Raw genomic sequence first — 27982 nt, forward strand, 5'->3', positions numbered from 1 at the left:
TTGGGGTCAGGCAAAGATCATACCCTCTCCACTTGCGTGGTATTGGATAAGCCATGTCAGGCACCTGGGTTTCCTCTGTAAAATGGCTGGGGCAGAAGAGATGGTCTCTAAAAGTTCCTTTTAGCTTTAAAATTCTGTCATTCAATAAACATGTCTCTGGAGAACAGAACTGCAGAAGCAGCTGATTGGCCTGTGGGGAAATGTGCCCACCTCTGAGCCCCAAGACGAGTCCCATGATGCACGGGGAACACCAGGAATGTCGAGCTTCCATTTTTTGGTTCTTGTCTGGAGATACTGTCTCCGCCTTATTTTTGTTCCATGGGGCCTGGGCTTGTGTTAATGCTTGACACACACACGCATACATGTGTATCTGCATCCATGTACACACATGTACATATACATATTCACACACATTGCAAGGCACAGACACGCATCATATAGATACAAATCGACTATGCGTACCCAGCTCTGTTTGCATTCTGTCCCCTTAGGAACTCCAAGCTATAGCCTCTGTTTTCCTTTTCACACATGGATATTAGAACAAACCTAATTCATCAGGACAACATTGCCGTCTGGATTGAGCTGGAAACTCTCTTTTTGAAAGAGATTAATCAAGGGGATTTCTAACCTAGATGCGCTGATTGGTGCCCTTTCAAAACTTACCGGGAAAGACTGTGGGAAGTTTTTCTGCTATTTTAATGAGGAGCTCAGGGCCAAGGAGCACAAGATGAAGAGCTCTGGAATCTGGCAGATTAGCTTCGCTTTTGACTTCCTGGGTGCCTGGTACAAGTCACTGCCCTTTTCAGCTTCCTTGGGCATCCTCTGCCAGGGGTAGTATGCTAGCCTGATCAGAATCTAGTCCTCTGGGATAGTGGCATAAGCACCAGCTTGGGAGTCCAAGGACAGGCACAGGCTCAAATCTTTCTTCTGATGCTTATGGGACAACACTCTTGTGTTTCCAGTTTCCCTCAGGAGGATGAGAGCATTTGTCCCCTAGCTCTGGACCTGTGAGCATGTACAATGTGGAGCCCTGGGCATACCCAGCCCCTAGAGTGATGAGCCAGGCTCTTTTCCCAGACAGAGTGGTTCTTGCTCACCATAGAGCGTGGGACAAAATCAATGAAATCTTTGATTTGGCTCCTACCTAGAGTCTCCTATGAAGGGAGTAGAAAGGTACTCAATATACAATGCAGATCAGATATAGGACAGCTATTTATTTCTCCCATGCAAAAGAAATGTCTAAAACACGAGCCTCACCAGCACACATAGACACATGCTGTTATATTTAGGTTACCTACTCTTATCTGGTCCTCACTGTAGCAAGATGGTCCTGTTACTTTCTGTTGTTTGGTTTTTGTTTTTGTTTTTGTTTTTGTTTTGCAGAGCAATGAGGGTTAAGTGACTTGCCCAAGGTCACAAGCTAGTAAGTGTCAAGTGTCTGAGGCCGGATTTGAACTCAGGACCTCCTGAATCCAGGGCTGGTGCTTTATCCACTGTGACACTGAGCTGCCCCCGGTCCTGTTACTTTTTAATAAATCTCTATCCCACTCACTGTAGTAGCCATTCTAAAACTTCTTGCCTTTCTTCAAGTCTTTCACAGCATGTCCTCCTTCCCTACTCTTGGCTGAGAACTTTTACAATCATGCTCTACTGGAAAAATGGAGAGTGTTTGTCAAGGTCCTTCGGACATCTCCCCTCACCAGGTCTCCCCTCCAGGCCTCCCAGGGAGGAAGAGTGAGCTCTTGTCCTGGCCAAGGCCAGTCCTGCTCCATGAACTCTCGATCTCATCCCTTCTCATCTTCTTTGGTAGCTACTCAAGTCTCATACCCACTCTCTCACCTTCCATCTTTCTCTCTCTAATTGCTTCCTTCTTGCTGCCTTGTCTCCTCTGGGCTTAAAAACAAATGAGGATGCTCATTCAGGCCCATTGTTTCCATTTCCACAGCCATTAGCGTGTGTGTGTGTGTGTGTGTGTGTGTGTGTGGTGTGAGAAAGTGTGTATGTTAGAGAGGGTGTGCTTAAGTGAGAGAGAGCATGTGTGTGTGAGAGTATGTGTATGTGAGAGTGTGAGAGTATGTGTGTGTGAGAAAGAGGGGGAGAGTGTGTGTGTGTGTGAGAGTGTGAGAGAGATTGTATGTGTGTGTAAGAAAGGGTGTGAGAGGGTGTGTGAGAGAGGGTGTGTATGTGAGAAATAGAGGGTGAGAGTGTGTGTGTGTGGTGTGTGTGACAGAGGGTGTGTGTGAGAGACTATATGTGTGTATGTGAGAGAGTGTGTGTAAGTGAGGGTGTGAGAGTATGTGTGTGAGAAAGAGGGGGAGTGTGTGTGTGTGAGTGTGAGAGTGTGTATGTGAAAGAGAGGGAGAGAGAGCTTGTATGTGTGTGTAAGAAAGGGTGTGAGGGTGTGTATGTGAGAAATAGAGGGTGTGTATAAGTGAGAGAGAGTGGGTGTGTGTGTGTGGTGTGTGTGACAGAGGGTGCGTGTGTGAGAGACTATGTGTGTGTATGTGAGAGGGTGTGTGTATGTGTGAGTGTTTAAGCCTTTTATTACTGCACACATCTAAATGCCCTTTCAAATCGGTGGCTGTCCTTTGATATTGCGAGAGTCTTGTAATGTGCGTTGAAGCTTTCTGACTAGATGCAGAACAGCAATAAATCCATGTTGCTGGTGTTAAGAAACAGGCTCCAAGACCCTTGAAAAGGCTGTGGATACTCATTGCCTCCACTTTGCTCCCACTATCTTCTAAGCCCCCTTGTGGCTTCTGCCCTCGTCCTTCACCCCAACTTTGAGAGCTGCCAGCTGCTGTCCCACTTACTGGCCTTGATGGGGGCCTCTGCATTGGGCAGGATAGCCCTCACAAGGCAGACTTAGCCTCTCGTTGGTCTTGTGTCCATAGGTACCTCAGAGGCCTTGGACCTGTCAGAGCAGTGCCCGGCTTACCACCACCTGTCATATGGTATCACAGGAGGACTGGAGAGGATGCCCCCTAAGCCATTTACCCTCCCAGTAATTAGAAAACTCTGCTCCCAGGGCAGCTAGGTGGCGCAGTGGATAGAGCACTGGCCCTGGATTCAGGAGTACTTGAGTTCAAATCTGGCCTCAGACACTTAACACTTACTAGCTGTGTGACCCTGGGGAAGTCACGTAACCCCAATTGCCTCACCAAAAAAAAAAAAGAAAAAAAAAAAGAAAACTCTGCTCCCACCAAAAAAATCTCCAAAAGGAAATAAAAATCTCCCCAAAGCAGAAAATATGGATCCTTAATGTATGGAAAAGAAATCTCATTTTTTATTGAGTTGTTTGCTTTGCTTTCATCACAGATCTTGTGACGGTGAACAATGGCAAGCTCTCTTGTGTTTTATAAACACTCAGGTCTGTTTGGGGTAGTGGTTACTCCAGGTTTATGGGGGCCTTTAAATATCTTTCCTCTGGATCCAGTCGTATTGCAGATATTATTAGCCCATTTTAAAGCTGAGAGAAGCTAAGGCTCATCCCTCATTCCCCTCCCCTCCTCCTCTTCCCCCTCCCCCTCCCCTCCCCCTCCCCTCCTCCTCCTCCTCCTGTCCCTCCCCTCCTCCCCTTCCCCCTCTCCCCTTCCCCATCCTTCATCTCCCATTCCCCCTCCCTTATCCCTCCTCCCTCCCTGTAGACTAAAGAGGAAGCCTATTGTTCACATTCTTTACTATTTGTTACTGGATCCTGGCACATTCTCATCCTCCGAGCTCAGCCTTTCCTTCTCGGTCTGGTCCTCCACTACCCTGCCCACTTTTTCGGACAGTAAATCATAAGGGAAGCTTCAGACAAAGGGACAGAGTCGACGCCTTCTGCAGACCTGTGTCATTCACCTCTAGCTGGGCCCAGTGAACTTTATGTTCATTGAGTTTCCATTTCATTTTCATTCAAGCAAAGCCTTTAGCGCTTGGCTGAAGTGGGCCCCACAGTCCCCAGGGTTGGCTGTGGCAGTGCTAGGCTTGTTGGTCCCCTGGAACATTTCTTCCTGCTATATTTAGGTGTCCTCTTTCCTGGCTGAGATGTTAGTGTCCACCATGATGGATTGGGTCACTTCTAGGGGGTGCAATGTCTGTTGTTCTTCAAAGCCCACACACCAAGGCTAACACCAATTCTGCTCTTTACCAGACCGGCACACTGACTGAAGACGGCTTGGATCTATGGGGTGCTGTCCCTGTGATGGGAAACTGGTAGGTGTCCTGACTTGGAGTCACTTTGTCTCTTCTGGGCTTGGGTGGGGTATTGGTTGAATCTTGGCAACTTCCAGGAATTCCAGCCTTCTCCTTAGCTTAGGTCAAACCTGGGTTTAAAAGGAGGCTGTGCACTCAGGCCGTTCACCTCCAAGGGAACATGAGAGGGAAGTCCCAAGGGGAGGAAAGAGATCACAGGGAACATGTGGAAGCAGCTTAGATGGCCTCTCTCTTTAGGTAGGACAGCAGAGTGTGCCACATGCCTCTCTTTGAGTTGATGTGAGGAAGGTAGTTAGTGAGATGCTGCTCCCTAGATGTGAGAAATAACACGGCTGCTGTTATTCTACCCACGGAATTTCTCGAGAGGTCATGGCTAGGAGGCACGTGCTCTGCGGAATGAGGTTGGTCCTCTCCTGGGCTCTACCATCCTCCTTTGGATCTAAGCGCGGGCTGCCATGATCCATGCTGGGGCAGAGACGAGGGCAGGGGAGTATTCTGAGTAATGGCGGTATTAGGGCCTCAGCCACTGAGAGAAGGCTGGGGTAGACAGGAATGAAGCAGGGCCAGACCTCTGGATGGATGTCACTTTAAAGGTAACAGAAGGCTTCCTACCTAAAAAGTTCTCATTCTCCCTCCTCCCTGGACGGAAATTCCTTCCCACCATTGGAAAGAGGAAGGCCAGGACACGTGCATATGTGACCCAGAAGGGCCTCAAAGCCCCTCCATGGCCCTGTGTTGGGGCAGAACCAGAGGAGTGGAAGGCCCTTCGGAGGTGATCTTGTCACCCGTGATAGGGCAGGTCTCTGGCGTCCCACTCGGCCTTCCGTCTGGCGTCTCTTCTATAACCTGTCCTTGCAGGCGGCCATGTGGCCTTTAGACCGCCTCCACTAAGTGCAGACCCTTTCTCCGCGGCAGCCCCAAGCACTGGGAAGGCCGGCCCGATGTCCAGTTTCAATCCACCTCTTGGCAAAGAGTCTTCCTCAATCCCTATCCAACACTCTCCCCACGGCGGTGTTCTCTAGCTGCCGGGTGAGGCCTATGTTTGAGCCTAGAACCCCTCAGGAACGTGAACATGGGCTGTCCCACAGAGGGGAGCCGGAGGTACCAGGCAGCCTGATTTCAGTGAGGGCCTTTGCTGAAAGACAGAGGGGTGCAGGAGTCCCAGAAGCCGGAGCCAGGGCAGGCCCCTGCTGGGATCTCAATGGGGCCGAGCCATCCCCACATGTAGGGCGTCCTTCACCAAATCTGCCAAAGAGTGGGACCTGTAGACTGAGCTCTAAGCCATTTCTTCCCTAACTCCAATGTTATAGGAGGCAGAGATAGCTCTTAAGAAATCAGTCAGGAAGGGCAGGTGGGCTATGCCAAGGACTCACCCAAGAAACCTGGGGCAGCTAGGTGACATAGTGGATAGAGCACCGGCCCTAGAGTCAGGAAGACCTGAGTTCAAATGTCACCTCAGACACTAACTAGCTGTGTGACCCTGGGCAAGTCACTTGATCCCAATTGCCTTAAAACATCCAGGGCCATCTCCAGTTGTCCTGATGAATATGGGTATGGTTAGAGATTGGATAGGGATATATATATATATATATATATATATATATATATGTAGAGAGAGAGAGATAGATAGAGCCACTGGCCCCAGATGGCTCCGGAGGAGAGAGTGAGGTTGGTGACCTTGCACGGCCCTCCCTCACTTCAATCCAATTCAGTGCAGGCCATGGCATCACCCCATGTCATGGTCCTCTTTAAGAATGAAGGACAGGGGGCGGCTAGGTGGTGCAGTGGATAAAGCACCGGCCCTGGAGTCAGGAGTACCTGAGTTCAAATCCGGCCTCAGACACTTGACACTTACTAGCTGTGTGACCCTGGGCAAGTCACTTAACCCCCATTGCCTTGCAAAAAAAAAAAAAAGAACAAAGGACAAACAACAACCAAAGAAGTCTATGATGGAATCAAAGGTGTCAAGGACTTGATTTATGAGATATTTCAGGGAGGGCAAGAGAACAAAAAAAAAAGAGAAAAAGAACTAAAGCAATAGAATGACCCCCCAAGCGAGCAAAGGAATCTCAGTAACTATGGACTTGTGTAGCCTGCAGGCTGGATAAAACCCTATGAGAATGATCCCTGCGTGGATCCAGGGTGACCTTGATGCCCTAGAAGGGAGCAAGCTGACTCTGGCCAACAATTCCCTGCAGACGGTGTCTTTGTGGTCACTGCACTCACAGAAAGAGGGAGAAAACACACAGAGATCCTGCTGGGGTTGTTGTTAGTCAGTGGGGAAAAGCCTTTGCGATGGTAGGACCCATTGAGACTGCTCACCTGAGAGTGAGGTAAGAAGATTCCTCAGCCAAAACAGAGGAAGGCCAAGGCGGCCGCTCCACGAGACCCCGACCATCAACATCCAGCAAGGTGGTGGAGGAAGGTGAATGCTCACCAGTGCTATTTGTCCCTGTTGGGGAGCATGTCCTCTACACAGACCCAGGGAAAAAGGTTTTCATAAAGATGAGGCAGGGTCCCGTAGATGATAATGAGGTGATTTCATCAGTCTCTAGAATGTGCTGATGTCGCCTTAATGAGATCCTTGGCTATGCAGAGAGGAGCCATGTAATCATCCATACAGGAAAAAAATAGATGAAAAATGCTGATTGTCTAGCCCAGTGATGTCAAGCCAAGTAGAAGCAGGGCCATTAACCCCCTGCCTGCCTATTAACTTAGAAAACCACAGATGAACATTACCTTTGTTCTGTTGTATTTTGATTTGTTAAATGTTTCCCAATTATATTTTAATATAGTTCCAGATAGGAGGCTAGCCATTCATTTGACACCTCTGGCTTAAACTGTGACATGCCATTGGATGGAGAGCCCACTAAATGACTGATTACATTAGCAGATCTATTGGGGACTATGAGTTGGGTCCAAAATTAAATAGGAGCAAGATACCACATCGTATTACATTTGGGAAACTGCACAACATTATTGATGATCCCAAGCACAACGCTCTATCTTTTTTTTCATTCATTCGTTCATTCATTCATTCATTCATTCATTCATTCATTCATTCATTCATTCATTTGTTTATAGCACAAATATATTCCCAGTTATGATGAATGGTTGTGATATTGGATCATCACATTCTCCCAAGAGTTAAAATTGAGAAATGGCAGGATGCCTGTTAGGGCACAAGATGACCACAGTATATTTCCAGTGATGACTTAGGAGGAAGGAGGATCAGGAGGTCATAGAGGACACGTCTGACCCCAGGGTGCTGGGCAGAGGCTCTGTGGAGGAGTTAGAGGAATATGCAGAGCAGAACCACAGGGGCTGAACAGGCATGACCAGATTGAGCTCTCAGGGGATGGAGGAAGTAGAGATGTGGCTTAGTTCACGGATGTACTAAAGAGGTTTAAAGCAGAACGTCACCATTGTTTACCATTCGTGCCTCTAGTTACTGGAGTCTGCCCATATTTTTAGGCAGTTTCTCATTTGCATTTCAGAAATGGTCTGGGGGCAGCCAGGGGGCGCAGTGGATAGAGCACCGGCCCTGGAGTCAGGAGGACCTGAGTTCAAATCCAGCCTCAGACGTTTGACACTTACTGGCTGTGTGACCCTGGGCAAGTCACTTAGCCCCAATGGCCTCACCAAAAAACAAACAAAAACAAAAATAAAATAACAACAACAACAAAAAGAAATGTTCTGCTCAGCTCCTTTTGCCTGTAGGCAGCTAGGGAATGGGCTCGGCTCTCCTAGACTTCTCAGGATTTAGCAGGAAATGCTCTACTAAGTGAAAGGACAGGCTTTCCCCACTAGGATCTGGGGGCAGCTTGCACCTATTGGCTCAGGCTGCTTACTTTTTATCCAAGCTATTTTTATGACTTTGTGGGTATCTACACGGAGAGCTTGGCTGCTCCAGCAGGACCTGTGCATATCTGGCAACTTTGCGCACTGGGCTGCATCAGAGGTGGCTCACAGCAAAGCAAAGAGGAAGCCTCTGGCTTTTGTCCAGCCCTGCGATTTCCTCAGTGTAGGACACTCCTGCTCTTCAGAGAGACACCCAAGCTCCATCCTGTGGTATTAGGGTTGTCTGGGGCAGATGAAGTGACCTATCCAGCGCCACTCAGCCAGTAAGGTCAGAGTCCACATCTTTCGGACTCTATTCATATGCTGTGCTGTTGCCCTGTGCTTTGCTTTGGGGACAAAGTAAAAATAATAAATAGGAATGTGGATGCACATTTCTACAGGTCTTTAAGGTTTATAGAGCACCTAATGTGGGTGGGACTATTCCTCTCTCACAGCTGAGGTCCCTGAGGCTCTGAGAACTGTTTGCCCACAGCCACAGAACCAGCAAGTGCTGGGATGAAGCCCAGCTCTCTTCTGACTCCAGGGCCAAGGCTTGTCCCGCTGCATTGGGATGTGGATTCAGCCCAAGTGGTGGGTTTAGAGCACTTGCCTCCAGCCTGCTTTGCTGAAAGCCAAGCTAACTGGGTCTAGAACCTTTTGTTGATAACACATATACGTTCCACCTAACCAAAGGCCTGAATCAGAGAAGGCCATCACCCCTCAGCTGCTGCACACATCTCTTGCATAACACAGGGAATTAGTGTAATGATTTTTTTGGAATCAACAACATTTATCATATTAAAATACATGTCATATCCTGATGACTGACCAGGCCCTTTCTGCTTTGACGTTCCCCGGCAGCAGGTGGTGGGCAGAAAAGGGTGTGGTTTGTCCCAAGCCCTTCTTTTCAGGGAAGGAGCATTGTTCTCCAACTCACAGCCTCTGTCAGTTTCCAGGAGGTCCATAGCTTCACGTCAGGCAGCGCTCTGCCCTGGGGCCCCCTCTGTGGAGCCATGGCCAGCTGCCACTCCCTAATCGTTCTGGATGGGACCATCCAAGGAGACCCCCTGGACGTCAAGATGTTTGAAGGCACCAACTGGGTAAGGTCACGTTTTGTTCTACATATGATTCCTGTGAGAATGTCTTCTGAAGAGGACCACTCATTTCCTCCAGAACATCAATAAACATCTGTCCAATGCCAGCCATGTTCTCTGGCCTAGGTCAGGCACTGGGATACAAAACTGCCCAAATGTCACCTGCCCTGCATGAGCTGATACACTCCTAGGAGAATGTGTAGTGTGAGAGATAGAGGGGGAAAGGAGAGGCCCCCAGAAGTTAGAGAGTGTTTTCAGTGGGTGGGGAGAGGGGAAGAGAGCAGGCTAGCATGAGGCAGAAAGAGGGAAGCCAAAGATGGAGCAGCCTGGAGTACCAAGCAAGCCCCTTGCAGTCAGTCAGTCAGTCAGTCAGTCAGTCAGTCAGTCAGTCAGTCAGTCAGTCAGTCAGTCAGTCAGTCAGCATGTATTTCAAAAGTTTTTGGGGAGGCAAGGTGGCGCAGTGGATAAAGCACTGGCCCTGGATTCAGGAGTTTCTGAGTTCAAATCCAGCCTCAGACACTTGACACTTACTAGCTGTGTGACCTTGGGCAAGTCACTTAACCCCCATTGCCCTGCCAAAAAAACCAACAAAAAAAAAGTTTTTGCAAGTACCTTGTGAAAGATTGGAGATATAAAGGAAGACCAAGCCACCAAGGAGAAGAAGCGGTGATAAGTACTCTATGGGATATGGTGGACCTATCTTTCTTCCTCTTCTTCCTCTTCTTCCTCTTCTTCCTCTTCCTCTTCCTCTTCTTCTTCTTCTTCTTCTTCTTCTTCTTCTTCTTCTTCTTCTTCTTCTTCTTCTTCTTCTTCTTCTTCAGGTGAGGCAATTGGGATTAAGTGACTTGCAGCTAGTGAGTGTCAAGCACTCCTGAATCCAGGGCTGGTGCTTTAACCATTGCACTACCTAGCTGCCCCTATGGTGGACCTCTCTAAGACCAACCAATTTATAGAGACAGCACCTAATGGAGAGCTTGTTAGTGAATTGAAGGCCTTCCATAGAGGCAAAGAAAAACAGGACCCATATAAGTCCTTCAGATGAGGCAGGTTTTCATTCTCCTTTAGATCCATTTATATTCCTCAGGAAGGCAGCATAGAGGCAGATAGAGGGTTGGACTTGAAGTCCCTGAGATCTGGGTTCAAATCCTGACTCCATTACTCACCAGCTTTGTGACCACCCAGTTTCCTTCTCTGGAACAAGAGGGTAATAAGATGGGGAACAGTCCTGAGCCTGGGTTGGAATCCTGCTGCCTATGGCCACATCAAAACCTCTGAGCCTTAGTTTCCCCACCTGTAAAATGAATAGCATCAGACTAGATGACCTCTGAGTTTCCTTCTAGCCCATCTTCCTTGTGGTACTGAGGACCTGGCATGGCAGATGGATGGCTCAAAGGCATTTATGTATAGAAGGTTTCTGCAAACCTTAAAGTCCCCTGTGTTCATCATCCTCTCTCATCTCAGCCTGGCCAATTGCCAGCACAAGTTTTCTGACCGTTTCTGATGGGTCGTGGCCAGCACGCTTCCAGGCACCGCCAGGAGCTTAGTGAATGCTCATTGGTGGATGAGCTGCTCTGGGTTTCGGGGAGATGCTGATACAGCTGCTGCCTGATGGGTGCCCATCATACAGTCTGTTGGGGATGCTGATCTCAGCTCCTCAAGGGTGGGCATCTCTCTTCTCCAATCCCTTGGGCTCCCTTGGACACTTGTTTTATGACTCAGATGGGGATTTTTGTCATCACAAACCACCCTTAAATAGCATGTAGGTGCCCTGGGTCCAACACCATTTGGGTAGCCAAATTTTACCATGGGGATACTCTCCCCACTATTACTGTTAGTTAGTCCTAGGGGAAGTGGTAAGAGGCCCACATTCGCCCCTAGGTGCCTGGCTCCATTGTAGCAGCCTGAGCTCTTCCTTATAAGCACCGGACAGTGGAGGGAACACTTAAGTTCTATCTCCTCTATCAAACTAAATTGGAAATGCTCTGAAGGCCCAGAAGTATCTGAAGAGTGTTTCATGATGTCTCCAAACAGGTCATTGAAGATGCCTCTGGGGGCTACAGTGACTCTGGAATACCGGCTTCCAGCCTAATCATCAAGCCGGGCCCCAGAGCAAGCCAAGTAAGATTTGCCCTTTTAATGATGGGGACCGCCTTCCTTAGAATGGGGACATTCTGGTGACTCCCCTGGGCTCAGGTCCCAGCTCCTCTCTTAGCCTTCAGGGATTGCTGCCTGAGGGGAGGCCTGAAACAAACACCCATGTGTTGCGATGCATTTGTGTTTGGATAAGCTGTTAGGCTATGGGCAAATCCGCAAGATGGTCACAAACCCTCTTGGGTTTTGCTTGTTTTCAGTTACAAGGGGGGATGAGTTTATGACTCTATGTTAGGACTTCAGTGGCTAGGGCCCCTGGGTCTGCGGATTATGGGAACACAAATCAAGGACCTGAACCCCAAACCCTTGGGCTTTCTGATCTTATGGAGGGATATGGACAAGCCTTATTTGTTATTGGGAATTCACTTCAAATTCCCTCATTAGTGAGTGCGACTAGACAAGTTTGAATGAAAGTGATCTGGGGTCTTAGTGGACCAGGGGCTCAATATAAGTCAACAGTAGGATGTTTCATTCTCAGCCAAAAATGTTCATGTGAGTTTGTGCTGTGTTAAGAAAATAAGGAGGAAGAAGGAAGTGACAGTCCCCTGTCCTCTGCCCTGGTCAGTGTCTATCTGGAGGGTTGCCTGCAGTTTGGGGCAACCTGATTTAAGAAGGACATGGATACACTGGTGAATGTCCAAAGGCAGACAATTTGGGGGATGAGGAGCCATCTAAGCATCAATGGAAGAGTTGCTGGGTGGGGGGCAGGGGAGGTATCCTGAAATCTTTGAAGGGCTGCCTTGGAGAAGAAGGATTAACTTGGTCTTCTTGGCCCAGAGAGAAAGACCAAGAGCCAAAGGGAGAAGCTGCAGAGGCAGGTTTAGAAGACTTCCTCATGGTGGGAGTTGTCCAAAAGCAGATGGGCTGCCTCAGGTGCCACTGAGCTCCCACTCACAAAAGGTCTTTAAGCAGAGTCAGAGATGGACACTCTCAAGGTCTCTCTTAAGAACTTTGGAATGGATTGTATGACGTGGGAGACACTGGCACAGGACCATCCAGCGGGGCATGACCTCATCCGAGAGGGCGCTGTGCTCTATGAGCAAAGCTGATGTGAAGTAGCTCAAAAGAAACACAGGAGTTCAGAGAATCCACCCCACCTGTTCACATGGACCATTTGGGCCAGACCTGTGGTAGAGCCTTCCAAGCTCGTGGTGGGCTGATCAGCCACAGTTGGACACACTATAACTCGACTCTAGCAGAGCGATGTCATTTTGGAATGAAGAACAACCAAGCAAACAGAGAGTAGAGAAGCACTTGCTAGGAATGTTGCAGACAGAAGGCTTGTCTGGGCCAGACCGGACTAGGCGGCCCCAGGGCTCCTTCCAGTTTCCTGATGCTGTGATTTAACACCGCCCCCTTCTGCTCTATCTCTAGACTCCAGCAAAAGCAGTGGCCATTGTGCATCAGTTTCCATTTTCTTCTGGCCTGCAGAGGATGTCAGTCATTACTCAACAGATCGGCAAAGACCACTTGGATGCATACATGAAGGGAGCCCCAGAGATGGTGGCCAGCTTTTGCAGACCAGAAACAGGTATGACACGACATCGTCTATGCTTTTCTTCTTTCTAGGCCACAAAACAAATCCCAAACAGCAAACAAACCCAGCCTAATGAATGGAAAAACAGAAGCTCAGAACAGCAAATGCAAAGTGGAGAGATGAGTGTATTAGAGTGAATGAGCACCTCCCAGGGAATCAGCTTTCTGGGCCTGCTCAGAACCCATTTGTACTGATCCCTAGTCTGATGAACCTACACACTCCCCAAGGAAAACAGACCCAGATCTTCACCAGCAAATGATCTACATTCACGTGAGCTCATGTAGAGCCAATGTCAAGCTTTGCTGTATTCCTACCTCCACCCTCTTCCGATGTGGGTGGGTTGGTTATTGCTGTTTATGTGGAATTTCTTATTGAACCCAAAGATCTCTTCACCTTTTCTTGTTTGGGGAATCTTTTTTTCAGTTTAATCCAATATCACAAGCATTTTAAACTGCCTACTATGTGCAAAATATTGTGCTAGGTGCTGGAGGCAAACAGTAACAAAATGAAAACATTCCTGACCTCAGGGAGGTTACAGTCTCCTGGGAGGATACAATACATACACAGAGAAGTATATATGTGTGTGAGTGTGTGAGTGTATGTATGTGTGTATGTATGTATGCATGTGTATGTGGGCAAGTATGTGTATATGAGTGTATGCACGTATATATGCATGCATGCTTGTATATGTGTATGAGGGTATATGTATATGTATGTATGTGTGAGTACGTGGGCAAGTGTGTATGTGTATATGAGTATATGCATGTATATGTGCATGCATGTATGTTTGAGGGTGTGCGAGTGTGCATGTGTATATGAGTACATGCATGTATATGTGCACGTGTGTATATATATATACTGTGGGGGGGCAAGTGTGTATGTACATATGAGTGTGTATATGTGCATGGGTGCATGCGTGCAAGCATATGTATGTGTTCAATGCATGTGCATACATGTATATGCTTGCATGCATATGTGCACTGTGTATATGTCTGTGTCTATGTATATGTCTATGTGCATGTGTTTATGTGTGTGCATGCATGTATATGTGCATATGTGTATAAATGTGTATATATGTATATGTGTATATATATATATTTCTTTCTCTCTCTCTTTAAATTAGTGAGAATCCCCTCTCTCCCCTTGGGTTTCCCCACTGATGTATGTGCTTTTTTTTAGCCAGTCAGAGGTTATGATTAGTTCCAAGTAAAGGCATTTAAGGAACTAGCAGAATAAACAGCAATGGAACCCACCAAATTAATGAAAACCACAAAGTACCCATAACAATGGGCTTAGGCATTTTCCTCTTGACCCTAATATTTGAGGCCAAAACTATTTGATTTAGGGTTAACAATGATCAAGATTTTGCTGTCTTAGAATGAAAATGAATTTGAACCAGAACAAAGGGAAAGAGAAGGAGGTAATAATAGTTGTTCTATCCTTCTGAGCTGCCACAGTGTGAGTGAGACCTCCTGCTGTACTCACTGTCTCAAGGACATGTTTGTTGAGGTTTTCTGGGATCAGGAACAATCCCACAGACTAAAACATCAGCTGCCTGACTAGGTGTGACCCATGAAGCCTGGAACTCACCATTTTCTTCTCTCCTAACAGTTCCTCCAAATTTCCAGAAGGAACTGAAGCTTTACACTATGCAAGGTTTCCGTGTCATCGCCCTTGCTCACAAACCTCTGGAGGCAGGGAAGCACCCAGAGGCGGGCACTTATACCAGGTAAGCCATTCTGCACCTGGTGTCCTATATCATCTCTTGTTCTTCATTGGCATGTGGGGGTGTGGAATGCACTGGATAACCACAGGACTTCAGGAGCTTCCAGGGATTTTGGTGGTCAACTAGTCTGGCCCCCATCCCTCAGAGAAGGCACAGGACCCCACTGGCTCACAGACATTTGGCAACCCCATCCCCCAGGTGTGGCTAAGCTTTCTTTCAATGTCAGAGTGTGTGTGCCTCAGTGCCTGACACACTTAGTGTACTAGATAAGTATTTATTGAATTAAATTGTATTTTCACTCAGAAATGAAATACCAAGGAGGGTAAAACTTTTGTACTTTTATAACAGGATTTACCAGAAAGCCCTTGGGTTTGCAGAACCCTTAACTAAGGACCTAGTTATGCTGACCAGAAACTGGGTCAGATCCCAAGATTAATACAAGGAGTTTTCTCACAATTAAACATCCCAAGCAATACATATGTCTTATTCAAAAACTGACCGTGTACTGATCAGTCCATGTTTCCGTGTTCTTTTGATTGTTACAGACACCCATGGGAGTGGGATGACTCTTTTTTTGAATTCAGGGAATCGTACCTGTTCACTCTCCTCCCCCCACTTGGAAAGCCCCTAATCTCTCCTCCACTTAGAAATCGGATACCTAATTTTGTATCCTGGTGAATTGTTTCCTTTTAATGAATTGGTTTTGTTTAAGTAACTGTTTTTAATATACAAAGTCTGTCTCCCCCTCTAATTCAGGGTCTGGTGTCAAATCCAAGGAAGGTGACTGGTCCCCATCTATTGGGCAATTGCTATACATTGCTCAATAAATGACAATTCTCAGAAGCACAGACCTTGGTTTTCTCAGTCATTTCTTCTTTCACCTGCCACATCCTCACACGGTCGCTTTTAAATCTAATTTTTCCTTTCAATCCAAAGGGAGGAAGTTGAGTCAGAGCTAACATTTCTAGGCCTACTGATCATGGAAAATCGCTTGAAAAAAGAGACCAAGCCTGTCTTGAGAGAGCTGAGCAGTGCTCGCATCCGCACAGTCATGATCACAGGTAAGTGTCCTTGGAAAATTCAAGAGTCAGACTCTAAGGATGGCCCAAGAAAGTGCTATCAGGTGACTGGATGAGGGTCTGGAAATGGCTCGATTGGGTCAAGTGTTCTCTCTTTCTGATGGGTGGTCAGGCTCTGTGCTAGGCTTGTCAGTCAGCTAATAAGCATTTATTAAGCACCTACTATATCCTAGGCACTGTGCTGAGCACTAGGTATGTCTGTGAAGGTAAAAAACATGGTCCCTGCCTCATATCTAGTATGGTATGGATACAAACACAGAAGCAAACAGTCCTTGTTCCATAGAAGCTTACATTCCACTGGTGTCTACAAGATGCTAAAGGAAATGTCAGATCGCTGCAAAGTGAATGCAAAATGATTCCAGTCAGTGGGAGACGCTGCTCTCTGGGGAGGGTCAGGGAAGACCTCAGGCAAGAGGTGGCCCCCAAACCTTGCTTTGAAACAATGATGGTGTCTGGTCTCTGAAGAACCAAGGCTGTGAAGGCCACACTGGTTGCAGGGATGACGGCGCCCAGTGGTGGCTGTGATGTTTCAGAGTCCAGGTTTGCTTGGCTGGTCTTTATTTGATGATGGAAGTGTTGGAGTCTCTCATTGCTACTTGCAAGCAGCCCCTGAACTCTCTAGTACAGATTAAAATGTAGTTGGGAAAGACTGAGCAAAGTAAATGAAAATGCAGTCAAGCAGCTGATGTTTATTTGTGTTTTCCTAAGTTGTTGTGTGGCCCAGAGGGATCTGTTTCTGTCTGAGTTGCACAGCTCTGCCCTAGGAGACACTTTGTGTCTTAAGCTTCAGTTAGTCTTTCCTGGGTGCAATGCCAGTAGAGTCCTATAGAGGGTGCCTCAGAGCTGCCATCTCAGGTCTGCACTGCCTGGGCTGAGAGCAGCCTCACTGAGGCTCTCCTCCCATCCCATGTGCTGAAGCCTGATTTTGTGTCTTCTGTCTTGTAAGTACTCTGCCTCCTGCTGGTTGGGCAAAAAAGCACTAGACACATGATGAGCCACCAAAATGAGCCCCCCCACCATGTGCTCACAGAGCTGATCATGATTGACTATGGGAAGCCAGAAGAGCATGTTGTGAGGGAGGTGGTAGGTAGTAAGGTAGAAAGACCTGGGTTCAAATCCTACCCTTGCCACTTAATATAAAAGAGAAGCAAAACACCCCCCTCTCTGTGCCTCAGCTTTTTGATCTGTAAAATGAGTCACTTTACATACTTTTATCTCTTGATTTAAGTCACTAATCTCATGCTCTTTGGAAATCACTTCTGTTCTGAGAGCTGCCCAAAGTACACCCACCTGAGCCAATTCAACAAATAAATGAGGGACAACACCTGGTGAGGATCTGGGACTGCTGACTGCGAGCTCTTTGAGGGCAGGCCCTGTCTTTTGCCTCTTTTGTATTCCCAGAATTTAGCACAGTTCCTGACACTGGCACTAAATCAGTATTGATTGATTGATTAAAGGGCCATGGGAAGGTCTTTTTCCCCAACCACCCATGCGGCTGTGGAAGAAAGGGAGCTTACTTGTCCAAGGTGACACAGGGAGCAGGAGGATTTGAACCCTGGGCCTTTGCTTCTAAAGCTAGCACCTTCCCCACTCTTCCAATCAAAGAAGCCCATCCGCATCTCCGTAAACAGCAGTGAGCTCCTGACTTGTGGTCACTGGGGGGTGGCTATATAACATACAGTGATCATCTGTCTACTTAGGGGTGATCTGAGAAGTCCCCAATAATGTGAAAGGGACCTTTGAGGTCATCCCATCCAAAGTCCCATTTTACAGATAAAGAAACTGAGGCCAAGAGAAGTCAAGCTTGCTCATGGTCATATGGGTGGTAATATGCAAAGTTAGAATTTGAGCCCAAGTACAAATTCAATGTTCTTTCTTTGCCCGGTGCGGCCTTGAAACCCTCAAGCACTGAACAACCATTCTGATTTACAGAAAGTCTGATTCCTTTCCAATTCCCTGGGACACGTCTGCCAGTAGAGAGTACTGGGGGAAAAGCAGTGAACTTGGGGCTTGAAGCCCATATCTGGGTTTGCCTCTCAGCTCAGCCACTACCTGGGGGCCTCCTCTCTGGACCTCAGCTCCTTCATCTACAACAGAAAATCATGGACCGTTTTCTGAGGATGGGAAGCATTTGAGTTTAACTCAGCTGACATTTGTGAAATGGCAACTATTTGCCCCACATCGTTCTAGACAAAGAGGATACAGTGACGAGGGAACAGTTGGACCTCAAGGATCTGCCATTGTCCTGAGGGGAGGCACAGCACAGACATGGATACAGAGTAATAGCCGGTAGACAGAGTGAGCTCAGGGGAGGAAGGCTGCTAACCCCTAGGAAGGTCAGGAAAGCTTCATGTAGGAGGTAGGGCTAGAAGGGACTTGGGGAGCCTAGGCGAGCAGACAGCGGGTGGGGAGGTGACAGAGCCACTTGTCTCAGTATTGGAGTAGAAGAGACTCTGTGAATCACTCACACTGATCGTGGCAGAGGGAGCTTGTGGGAGCCTGGCCCCCAGCCATGAAGCTTCCTTGTCTGGTCCAGGGCACTTACCCAGGGGTTTCCAGCAGGGAAGGATATTTGGAATCAGTTGTCATGCGTAAAAGAAGGAACATCGAATCTATTGTTTTTGGTCCAGGGGACAACCTTCAGACTGCTGTTACAGTTGCAAAAAATTCTGAAATGATTCCTCAAGGTAATAAGGTGATCCTCATCGAGGCCAATGAGCCAGAAGGATTCTTTCCTGCATCTGTGACCTGGAACCTGCTAGAGAACAGAGAGGATGGGCACAGCAATAAGGTACACCTGTCTGAGAGCCTGCTCCACCGTATGGTGAGGGTGGGAAGTAGGGAAGCTGGGAACATGCACAAAAGACCACAGGAGGGAGAGCTGAAAGGGAAGCCAGGCACTAACTATCCCCCCTCCCACTGGACATCTAAGGAAACTGAGGTCCAGAGCAGAAGTGATGCATTCAGAGTCATTCGTACAGCAAGAGGAAGACCGAACACCTAATACGGGTCCTCAGATTCCAACTCCAAGGCTCTTTCCGTGGCAGCACATGGCTGCCATTCCAATTAAATCCAATCCAGAAGCACTGTGGCTGAGGCTCCGTTCTGAGGACTATGATATATATATATATATGTGAATAAGCAATAAGGAGGATGATAACCAGAAGAAATGATCATTTTTGCTTCTAATCTGCTTTAGGGCTTGCAAAGAGCTTTACATAATCTCAGAGAGTCAAGACTGCTCTGAGGGAGCTTCAGGGCTTCACTGCTAGGGAACCTGTTGGCTTCTTTCTTTCCTTCTGCCTCCACTGAGCAAACCACCGTCATAGCCACAGCCGCCTTTTGTATGGCATTGTCATGAGCTCTTACATGTAGAACTGAAAGGGACCTCCCATGCTTTCCTTTTACAAATGGGGAAACTGAGGCCCAGAGAGCTTCAGTGACTTCCCTGAGTTCTCACAGGTGATCCAGGTGATCAGTGGCAGAGGCAGAATTCAAGCCCCAGTAAACCTGTCTCCTACCTGATGGTTTGCCTCCTTATCCTTGCCACCTGACCTAAAATGCCATCCCCTTATATCAGTCCCATATTTACAAAACTAGCAGATCCCTGAGCCAGCAAGCCTTTCAGCCAGTCAGTCATAAGAATTTATTAAGCACCTGCTGAATGTGCCACCCATTATACTACTTTCACATATACTAATGAATCTTTCCTTTAAAGTAACAATGGCTTCCATCTCTAGAGGTTTCTCCTTTACTAGCCCCATGATGAAGCCAGGAGAGGTATTAATCTCCCTGATTTATATGTGGGAAAACTGTGCCCAACAGCCATTATGTGGCTTACCCCATGTCACTCAATTAATGGCTGTGCCAGGGCTTAGTCTGGGTTTTCAGAGCCCCTGTCCATGCTTTCCCCATTATATTATGAGTGTTTGGCTCATGGGCAGCCTAGTTAGAGCTGTGCCAGTGAACACGTCTGCAGAGAACAAGCTCCTTGGGCATCTTCTTTGGGTGGGCAAGCATGGCAGAGACAGACACCTGAACTATTCCACCACTGGAGAATCTTCATTAAAATGCAAATGCTCCAGAGAGGATGAAGATGCTGAATCTTCTCCCTCAGAGGGTGGTGCTCTTTCGACCATGCTAGCTTCCTATCATAGGCTTATATTGTGAAAGTCTAAAGGTACCTTAATGCAAGCTTTCCAAACCAAGGCATTGTTGGCCATTAACACCACCATGTGAATTGGCTTGGTAGTCTTCTCCTTCCTGGCAGTCAGTTGGCATCTGGAAAGAAGGAGGCACGGGGTAGATAAGTGTGAAAAGTTGGGCTGGTAGACAGGGAAGCCCAGACCCTGGGATGGAACCATAGGGGGCTATTGGGAACACCCTGGCTAAGTAATGATGTTGGGTGAAAAGAAGATAGAGCAGAAAGGGAGGTGGGGTGGGAACCAAGGCACATGTTGCCTGTTCCACACTCAGTCCCTTGATGTGCTGCATCTTGGATTTCAGGAGACCTGCCTCCCCATCGGAGACCCCTCCATCCCTGAGGTGGGGCGAGGAGACGATTACCACTTTGCCATGAGTGGGAAATCCTACCAAGTGATCACCCAGCATTTCGGCAATTTGCTCCCCAAAGTAAGTGAAGAACAGGAGTGTTTCACTTTGTCACTTGGGGGGCAGTGAAAGCTGCTGGCCCAGATGGGGGCTGTGGTTCCTATCAGTCTTCTTATCTCCAGTTCCTTTAACTCATATTTCCTGAACAACTAGTTCTTTTGATTGTCCCATCCCTGCCCTCTGTGGAGAAAAAGACCTCCAGGGAATGCCAGGGATCAGGCGCAGTCTAAGAGGTGGGGACCTGAGCCTCCCACAAAGTTATCAACCAAGTATTCTCCAGGGCATCATAGATATAGACTTGGAAGAGTCTTTGGGGGTCATCTGAGGTCCAGAGAGATGAAGTAATGAGCCCAGGGCACAAGAATAAATAGGAGAGCCAGGACTCGAATCCAGATCCTTGATTCCAAAGTTCACACTCCTCACAGTCCTCACATACCCCCTCCTTCTTCATGTTGGGTTCATGTAGATCCAGGAGAAAGAAGCAGAAGGCCTCCCTCCCCACCTTCCTCCTTCTTCCTGTATCCCCATGTCAGATCTCATCCTCTCCATGTCCTGCTTTCAAAGTGTGGGGTGTAGTCCTGGGACTTCAGTCCCTGGGAAACAAGTGGTACCCAGGCAGAGTGAGCCAGCCATCTGGAGATGGCATCTGGAGCAGCCCGGTGCCTCCCACTTCCTGCCCACAGAAAGCCAGGCTTGGGGAAATCATGGGCACAAAGCTGAGAAAACGCATTGATGTCGCGATCTTGTCCTGCTTCTCTGGGCTGTTGCTCTTTGATAAATGCTAGAGAAGCACTGTAGACACAAATGATGGAGTCGCTGGAGCAGAAAGCCCGGGCTGTAGTGGGCCAGAGCATTTGGTTAAATATTAAAGCACCAGATCGCTTCATCCTCCCCTTCCCCAGCCCCCAGCCTTCTGTGGAGCAACGGATCCATCCCCGGGGCTGCGGGAGCATTAAAGGGGGAGCCGGTGAGTCATTTGTCAGGCCTTCTTTGGCTGTTGGCACCTTTCTCATTTCATCGTGTTGGCGCTTTTCACTGCAGATCCTGGTGAACGGAGCCATTTTTGCCAGGATGTCTCCTGGACAGAAATCAAGCCTTGTGGAAGAATTCCAGAAATTAAAGTATGTTCTTCAGCACGAATGAAGTGTTTCTGCGCTGGTCTCCAGAGATTGTTGGCTAAGATCAAACCCAGGCGTGAAGGGAGAGAGAGAAAGGAGTGGGATGGTCTGTGGGTCATTGAAGACAAGGGCTTGGGATGAGCTGTCACTGTTCAGGCCACAAGCATTTGTTATGGGCCTCCCAGGTGCCAGGCCCTGTGCCAAGGGCTGGGGAGATAAAGAAAAGCGAAAGGCAGGCCCTGCCCTCGAGGACCCCCCAGTCTAATGGGGAGACAGCGTGCAAACAGCTCTGTTCTGTAGGACGAGCTCTGGGCAGGAGACATTGGAGAGAATAGTCAGAAGGAGGGCACTGGCCAAGCGGGGGAGCAGTAAGGCCTCTGTAGGATGGGGCAGGGCTTAGTGGACACTTGTAAGAAGTCTGGGAAGCCAGCAGGTAGAAATGAGGAGAGAGATTGCAGGCAGGGGTCTGGAGATGGAGTGTCGTGTGTGAAGGACAGCAAGATGGCATGGGGGGGGCGGGTAAGGTGTGTAGGGGAGGGTGTAAGGGGCTCTGGAGGCCAAACAGAGAAGTTTCTATCTGGGACAGGAAGTGACAGGAGCCACTGGGGCTTATTTCTTGAGGAGGAGGGTGGTAGGTCTCTTTTGGCAGAGAAATGAAAATGAAATGGGGCTGGTGAGTCAGGGTGGTCAATCAGCTGGCTGTTGGTCAAGGGCACTGACCTCCCAGGCCAGCTTGTGGGAGAAGTGGGGTTGAGGCTCCTCTTTTTTTTGCAGGGCAATGAGGGTTAAGTGACTTGCCCAGGGTCACACAGCTAGTAAGTGTCAAGTGTCTGAGGCCGGATTTGAACTCAGGTCCTCCTGACTCCAGGGCCAGTGCTTTATCCACTGTGCCACCTAGCTGCCCCTTAGGCTCCTCCTAAAGGAATTGGGCTACCCTCCCTTCCCTGCCTTACTCTAATCATATGGGGGGGGTCTGTGGTGATAGAGCAGAGATGATGGAGATGACTCAAGGAAAGAGCTGACTTTTTCCATGTTCTTTTTCCTCCAGTTACTATGTTGGCATGTGTGGTGATGGAGCGAATGACTGTGGGGTAAGTAGATAATCCTGTTCTTTTGTCCAGTGTCCAAGCTCTTGTGAGTGGTTGAAATTAGCCTTGGATGCCCCGAATGGGCTGCCCCTTCCCCAGCCTAACTGCTCTACCTGAAACCACCCTGGCAAGTAAGCCTTGTGAGCCCAGCTGAGGCCGGCTTCCCTCCCCCCCCCCCCCCGCTCTGCAGTGATGGGCACGAAAAACCTCAGGGATGCCCAGGCTCCGGACGCACAGCTTGAAGGCTTAGTGCCATGGCCGGCCTTGGGCCCAAGCCTGGGGGAGCCAATGAATTAGCCTGGTGTGCATAGGCATGGTCAGCCCGAGTTTCAGGTGAGAAAGAGAGGCCTTTTATATACCAGGGAAGTGAGATGCAGGGGGACCCGACAGAGAGAGAAAGGAGCAGAGCAGTGAAAGTGAGAGGATGTTACAGAGACACTAGGGAGGCTGACAGTGAAAGTGGAGGAGAGCTATCGAGAAGGTAGAAATGCTGGGGGGTCGCTACAGAGAAAGAAGTTAGAAGAGGGGATGCTACAGAGACAGGGGCTACTGGACGTAGGAGAAGACGAAGGAGAGGCAGGGTGGCTGTCAGCTAACGGGAGCATCCGACAGAGAAAGGAGGTGCAGCTGGGGGTTGTAAGCACAGTCAGAGTCAGGAGAGAAAGTTAAAAGAAAGTGGAAAGTTTGTTGGCAGAAATTCACAGGCCGTTTTTTACTTTCGTTATCCTTGTTTCTACATTTAACTCTGTCTATTCACCTAAATAAACCCTGTATTTGCATTTATTAAAAAAGGCATTTTAGTCCTTTTTTTCTTACCAGACTGGGAGAGCCAGTGGGGGAAGGGGCAGGCCCTTGCAGGTTGGGTCCCTGTAGGGGCTTAACGAACCTGGGGGAATTTTTAAACCCCCAGGCAGGTAGGCAGCTAATAGCCAGCTATAGCTTTACCAGGTAGAGGCAGTCAGATAGCCAGCCAGGAGTTCACAGATCAGAGCCCAGTTTAAATAATTTTCACACTCGGCTAGGAAGGTCTGGTGTCTGGGCTCTGCCCCCTCCTCTCCTCTCAACCAGCTTTTGTTTCATTTGCTGCTCATTGACATTAAGTGTGAACTTGGGCAAGAGACATAGAGGCTTCGAACAGATCTGCTGCCCCGACCTCAGCTGTCCTGACAACCTGACAAGCCTCCTGAAGGAGGCCTGGTGGCCATTTTGTCCAATCCCTCATTTTACAGAGGGCGAAAGTGAAGTCAAGAGAGGAGAAGGGAAAATTCAAGGGTATTCAGCTGGTAAGTGACAAAGCCAGGGCTCCGGAGCCTGCTTTGACTCAGAGCCCAGTGTCCTTTCAGCAACTCCATGCCTCTTCCCTCAAAAATGCCTGGAAGCAACAGTTCTCAACTTGTGTCTCCAGGGCCATGGGAAGGAAGGGCCGTGGAGTCATCTCTGCATCTCACATTGGTGTTTGTAAACTTTATTTAGCTCCACAAAACATGCAGCATAACTTTGGGTCATAAGCCAGCAAACAGACCTTCCATCCACTAAAAGAATGACATGGATAGGGAGAGACCATTGCTTCTGGAGGAAAAAGTCATTACAAGTCCTAGCTCTGAGACTCATTACATAAGAAAGCTTAGGGCCATCCTTTACTCTCCCTGACCCTCAGTTTCCTCATCTGTAGAATCAGGAACTTGGACTCCTTAGCCACTGAAGTCCCTCACCACCATTGATCTAAGAGTCTCTCTTGGCATCCAAAGGAGAATGGATAACCTTGATCATATGGAAGTCCATCAATGTTCCTGTGTGAAACAGGGGAACCTAACTCCAGAAAGCTTGGAAGCCGCTCATTTTCTTAAAGATCAAATAATCCATGCTGTGAATTTCATAGAGACCATGGAGCGCCATCTGCCCAATGGCCCACAGCTAATCAACACTGTGTGAAGAAGGGTAATCCAGGGGAGAGGATTTCAGAGTTAGGGGAGATTTTAACCATCCTTTCAAAGGCTCTGCCTAAGTTGTAGCTATTGTTACCACCATCACCACTATCACTGCCACCACCATCATTCCTTTCAAGTCCACTTGGCCATTCTCCTCCCACAATTTGCCCCAGGACATCCTTCACAGTTTGTGTTATCTTCACCTGGTGCTAAAATCAAGGCTCAGAGAAGTTTTCTGTCTACAAATGCCTTAAGGTGGACACAAGTTCATCACACATGGGAATAAGAATCAACAGTGATAGTGTTTTTTTTTTTTTTTTTTTTTTAGTGAGGCAATTGGGGTTAAGTGACTTGCCCAGGGTCACACAGCTAGTAAGTGTTAAGTGTCTGAGGCCGGATTTGAACTCAGGTACTCCTGACTCCACGGCCGGTGCTCTATCCACTGCGCCATCTAGCTGCCCCTACAGTGATAGTGTTTTAAAGATGCAAACCTCTTTATATGCACTGCCACTCAATTCTCCCAACAAACCTGTGAAGCAGCCACTACAGGTGTGATTATCCCGGTTTTATGGGTGAAGAAACTGAGGATTGGAGACCTCAAGTGACTCCCCCTGGCTGTGCCACAGAGTGGGATTTGAACCCAGGACTCCTTGGCCTTCAAGTCTATCCCTCTGCTTCACTTTAAAATGATGACTGACCATTGGCACATTGCTCTTCTGGCCATGATGCCCTTGGAGGTCCTCTCCAGCTCCCTCTGTGTGAGCCTCTTATCCACTGATTGGTGCAATCTGTCTTCCATGGAATGACCTTTCAGATCCATGAAGATAGCCATCATGTCCCTCCTGAGACTTCTTAGGACAGAACCTACCCATGTCCTTGAACCAGTCCTCCCATCGGCGTCATGTGAAGGGTTCTTTGCCATCCCGGTCACCCTCCTCTGGCTACTCTGTGGCCTAACAACACCCCTTCTAACCTGTGGCACAGAGCTGAGCCTAAGCCCTAGCTGTGGTATGACCAGGGCGACACCCACGGCACTGAGCTCCCTCACCTGCAGGTCCTCCCCTCTTACCTACTGCAGCATCTGTTCATCCTGGAGGCCACAGCACTCTGGCCACTCTAGTCGAGTTGGCGATCCACTAAGCTCCCAGCCCTCTGTGGCGGTTGTTCTTTCACCTGGATGCAGCTGGGCCTCCTCCACTTAGGTTGACTTTTTGTGGCCAAGCAGAAGGGTTTGCTCCTATCCCTATTACGCTTTAGTTAGTCTGAGTCGGCCCTCGTTCTTTCCCATCGTGATCTTGCCAGAACCTGAGTCATCTTCCAGTGGCTTAGCCATCCCTTTCTGGCAGATGAGGCTTATAGGACTTATTCAGCTTGGCCAAAGAACCACAGAACCAAGGATAAGGGGTGGGAGTCACAGATCTCGCAATGAAAATCATTTCCTAACAATCCTGGAAAAGGAAACTGGGCTGGAGGAGAAGAATGGGCTTCCTCGGGCTTGGTGGGATATATCCCTTGTTGTGTTTTCAGTAGAGAGGGTGATGATCCCTTCGGGGACATTGTAGAACCAATTCTGCTTGTCCAGATAGAGGCCAGACAGAGTGGCCTGGAAGGCCCAGTCCACGCTGGAATTCGGTGATTGTCCTGAAAGGGCCCTGTGGTGTTAACATGTATTAGGAACCAAGGGTATTGTAAAAGCCAGGGGAAAGCCAGGAACTGACCAGAACCTTGCTTCCTAATTTGGAATATTCTCTAAGGCTTTCCAGCATTTTCAGCCTGAGAATTAATTTCCCAGATAAAGCTTCAGGCATGAAGGCCAGGATAAGGTCACAGCCACTTTGGGAAACAGGACCACCATTTCATCCTAACATACAACGATCTACATGGGACTGGTTCACGTGTGTAACATGAAACTTTCGTTTCAGGCTTTGAAAATGGCCCATGCTGGCATCTCGCTGTCTGAGCAGGAGGCATCTGTGGCTTCCCCCTTCACCTCCAAAACACCCAACATAGAGTGTGTGCCGCACCTGATCAGGTCAGTCACCCAAGCTGAGCGGGCACCAGCTGGCCAAACTGGCGCAGCTTTCTCCACTGTAGAGGGGTTTGGACATACCAGAGATGGAAAGGCAATGGCTTCATGCAGTGTGCACAGAGGAACATGAGCCAGGTGATCTTAGGAGCAGGGGGCCATTCCAGCATATCTCACCTGGGCATTTAAGGCAGGGGATCAGACCTAGAAACAAGTGGGAGAGAGATGTCCATCTGTCCATTCACCCATTCACTTACTCATCCATCTGCTCTTTCATTCATTCACTAGTTCCCTCCCCCAACTTGTACTTACATTGATTTTTTGAATCCAAGAGTAAAACTACATTTACCCCAATTAGAGTTTTGTTTGCTTGGTTGAGATCAATGTTTTGACCATGAATTGTCCTCTTTTCCCTTGACCTTGATACTACTTATAAACTGGGTAAATTCAACCATCTTCTACAAACTACCAGGGATTAGGCAGCTGGCCCAGACATGAGGGAGGGAGAATATACCATGTACGTCTCATAGACTGATAAAAAAGAAAACTATGTCCCATCATGCTGGGCCCCCTCTGCCTTCACCTCCGGTGCCTGACGTGGCCAACACTCAATAAACGCTTCTTGCCTTGGCTTCACTCACTCTTCTGTGAGGTGTGCCTGTTCCCAGGTGAATATTCTCCAGGGGACTGGGATTCTCAATCCAAGAGGAAAGCCGGAGTGCAGACTATGACCACAAATGATCCAAGAACCATTTAGCATGAATATGGGTGGTAGCTGGAACCCTGGAATAAGAGAAACTGAGTCAAATCCTGCTTCTGTCACTATGACCTTGGGCAAGTCCCTTATCTTCCTGGGCCTCAGTGTCCTTATGTGTAAAAGGAAGGGGCCAGGGTCGCTAATCCTTAAACGTTTGATTCAAGCTCTGATAAACATACACCTAGGAAGGTGATTTCCTACTGTCACTTGATATGTAAGAAGGAACACCCTTTGAGGGCAAAGGCTGCCTCAGTTTTGTCTTTGCATCCTCAGCACTGAGGAAAACCTCACACATAGTATGTAGTTATTGAATTCAATTGTGGAAACTCTTTCAAATAAATGATGGAAGCTCTTGCTCATTTGTCCAGCAAGTAATGACCTGACCCTACTTTATACAAAGCCCTGTGATAGGCATTGTGAAGGGTCAGGGCAGAGGGTGTTATCAGAAATGCGATCCCCTCAGGGAGCTTGCAGTCTAGGTCAGAAAAGAACCACTTAGCACCAGACATTGTCGAGTCCCTATGGTGCTGGGCTGTGTGGATATGGGGAGGAATGATTATGTGCTCCTAAGATCCTGGATTCACAGCCACAAGGGACTCTGGAAGCCATTGGGTCCAACCCCCTCATTTCACAGATGAGGAAACTGAGGCTCCCAGAGACCAAGTGACTTGCCCAGGGTCACCCAGCAAGTGAACGTGTAAAGCATGATTTGAACTCAGATTTTCCTAACTCCAGATCCAGCACTCTCTCTGCCTTCAAGAAACTTACATTCAAAAATAAAGGTCTTTGAGAGGTACAAAGTACAATAGAAAGTAGAGTATGAGGAGCCA

The 27982-nt window shown here is 48.2% G+C and overlaps 1 protein-coding gene across 1 annotated transcript in view; it reads left to right on the forward strand.

The window, feature by feature from the left end:
- Positions 1-27982, forward strand: part of ATP13A5 (ATPase 13A5) — a 90575-nt gene that overhangs the window by 39229 nt on the left and 23364 nt on the right. The window contains exons 13-23 of the mRNA XM_043997106.1: positions 4136-4197; positions 8987-9137; positions 11163-11249; positions 12657-12813; positions 14431-14548; positions 15482-15606; positions 18255-18448; positions 20131-20256; positions 21277-21356; positions 22402-22444; positions 26292-26401. Coding sequence (XP_043853041.1) covers positions 4136-4197; positions 8987-9137; positions 11163-11249; positions 12657-12813; positions 14431-14548; positions 15482-15606; positions 18255-18448; positions 20131-20256; positions 21277-21356; positions 22402-22444; positions 26292-26401 — 1253 coding nt within the window. The remainder of the gene's footprint in view (positions 1-4135; positions 4198-8986; positions 9138-11162; positions 11250-12656; positions 12814-14430; positions 14549-15481; positions 15607-18254; positions 18449-20130; positions 20257-21276; positions 21357-22401; positions 22445-26291; positions 26402-27982) is intronic.

This window comes from Dromiciops gliroides, chromosome 3 (genome assembly GCF_019393635.1).
Source record: "Dromiciops gliroides isolate mDroGli1 chromosome 3, mDroGli1.pri, whole genome shotgun sequence".
Classification (NCBI taxonomy): Eukaryota; Metazoa; Chordata; class Mammalia; order Microbiotheria; family Microbiotheriidae; genus Dromiciops; species Dromiciops gliroides.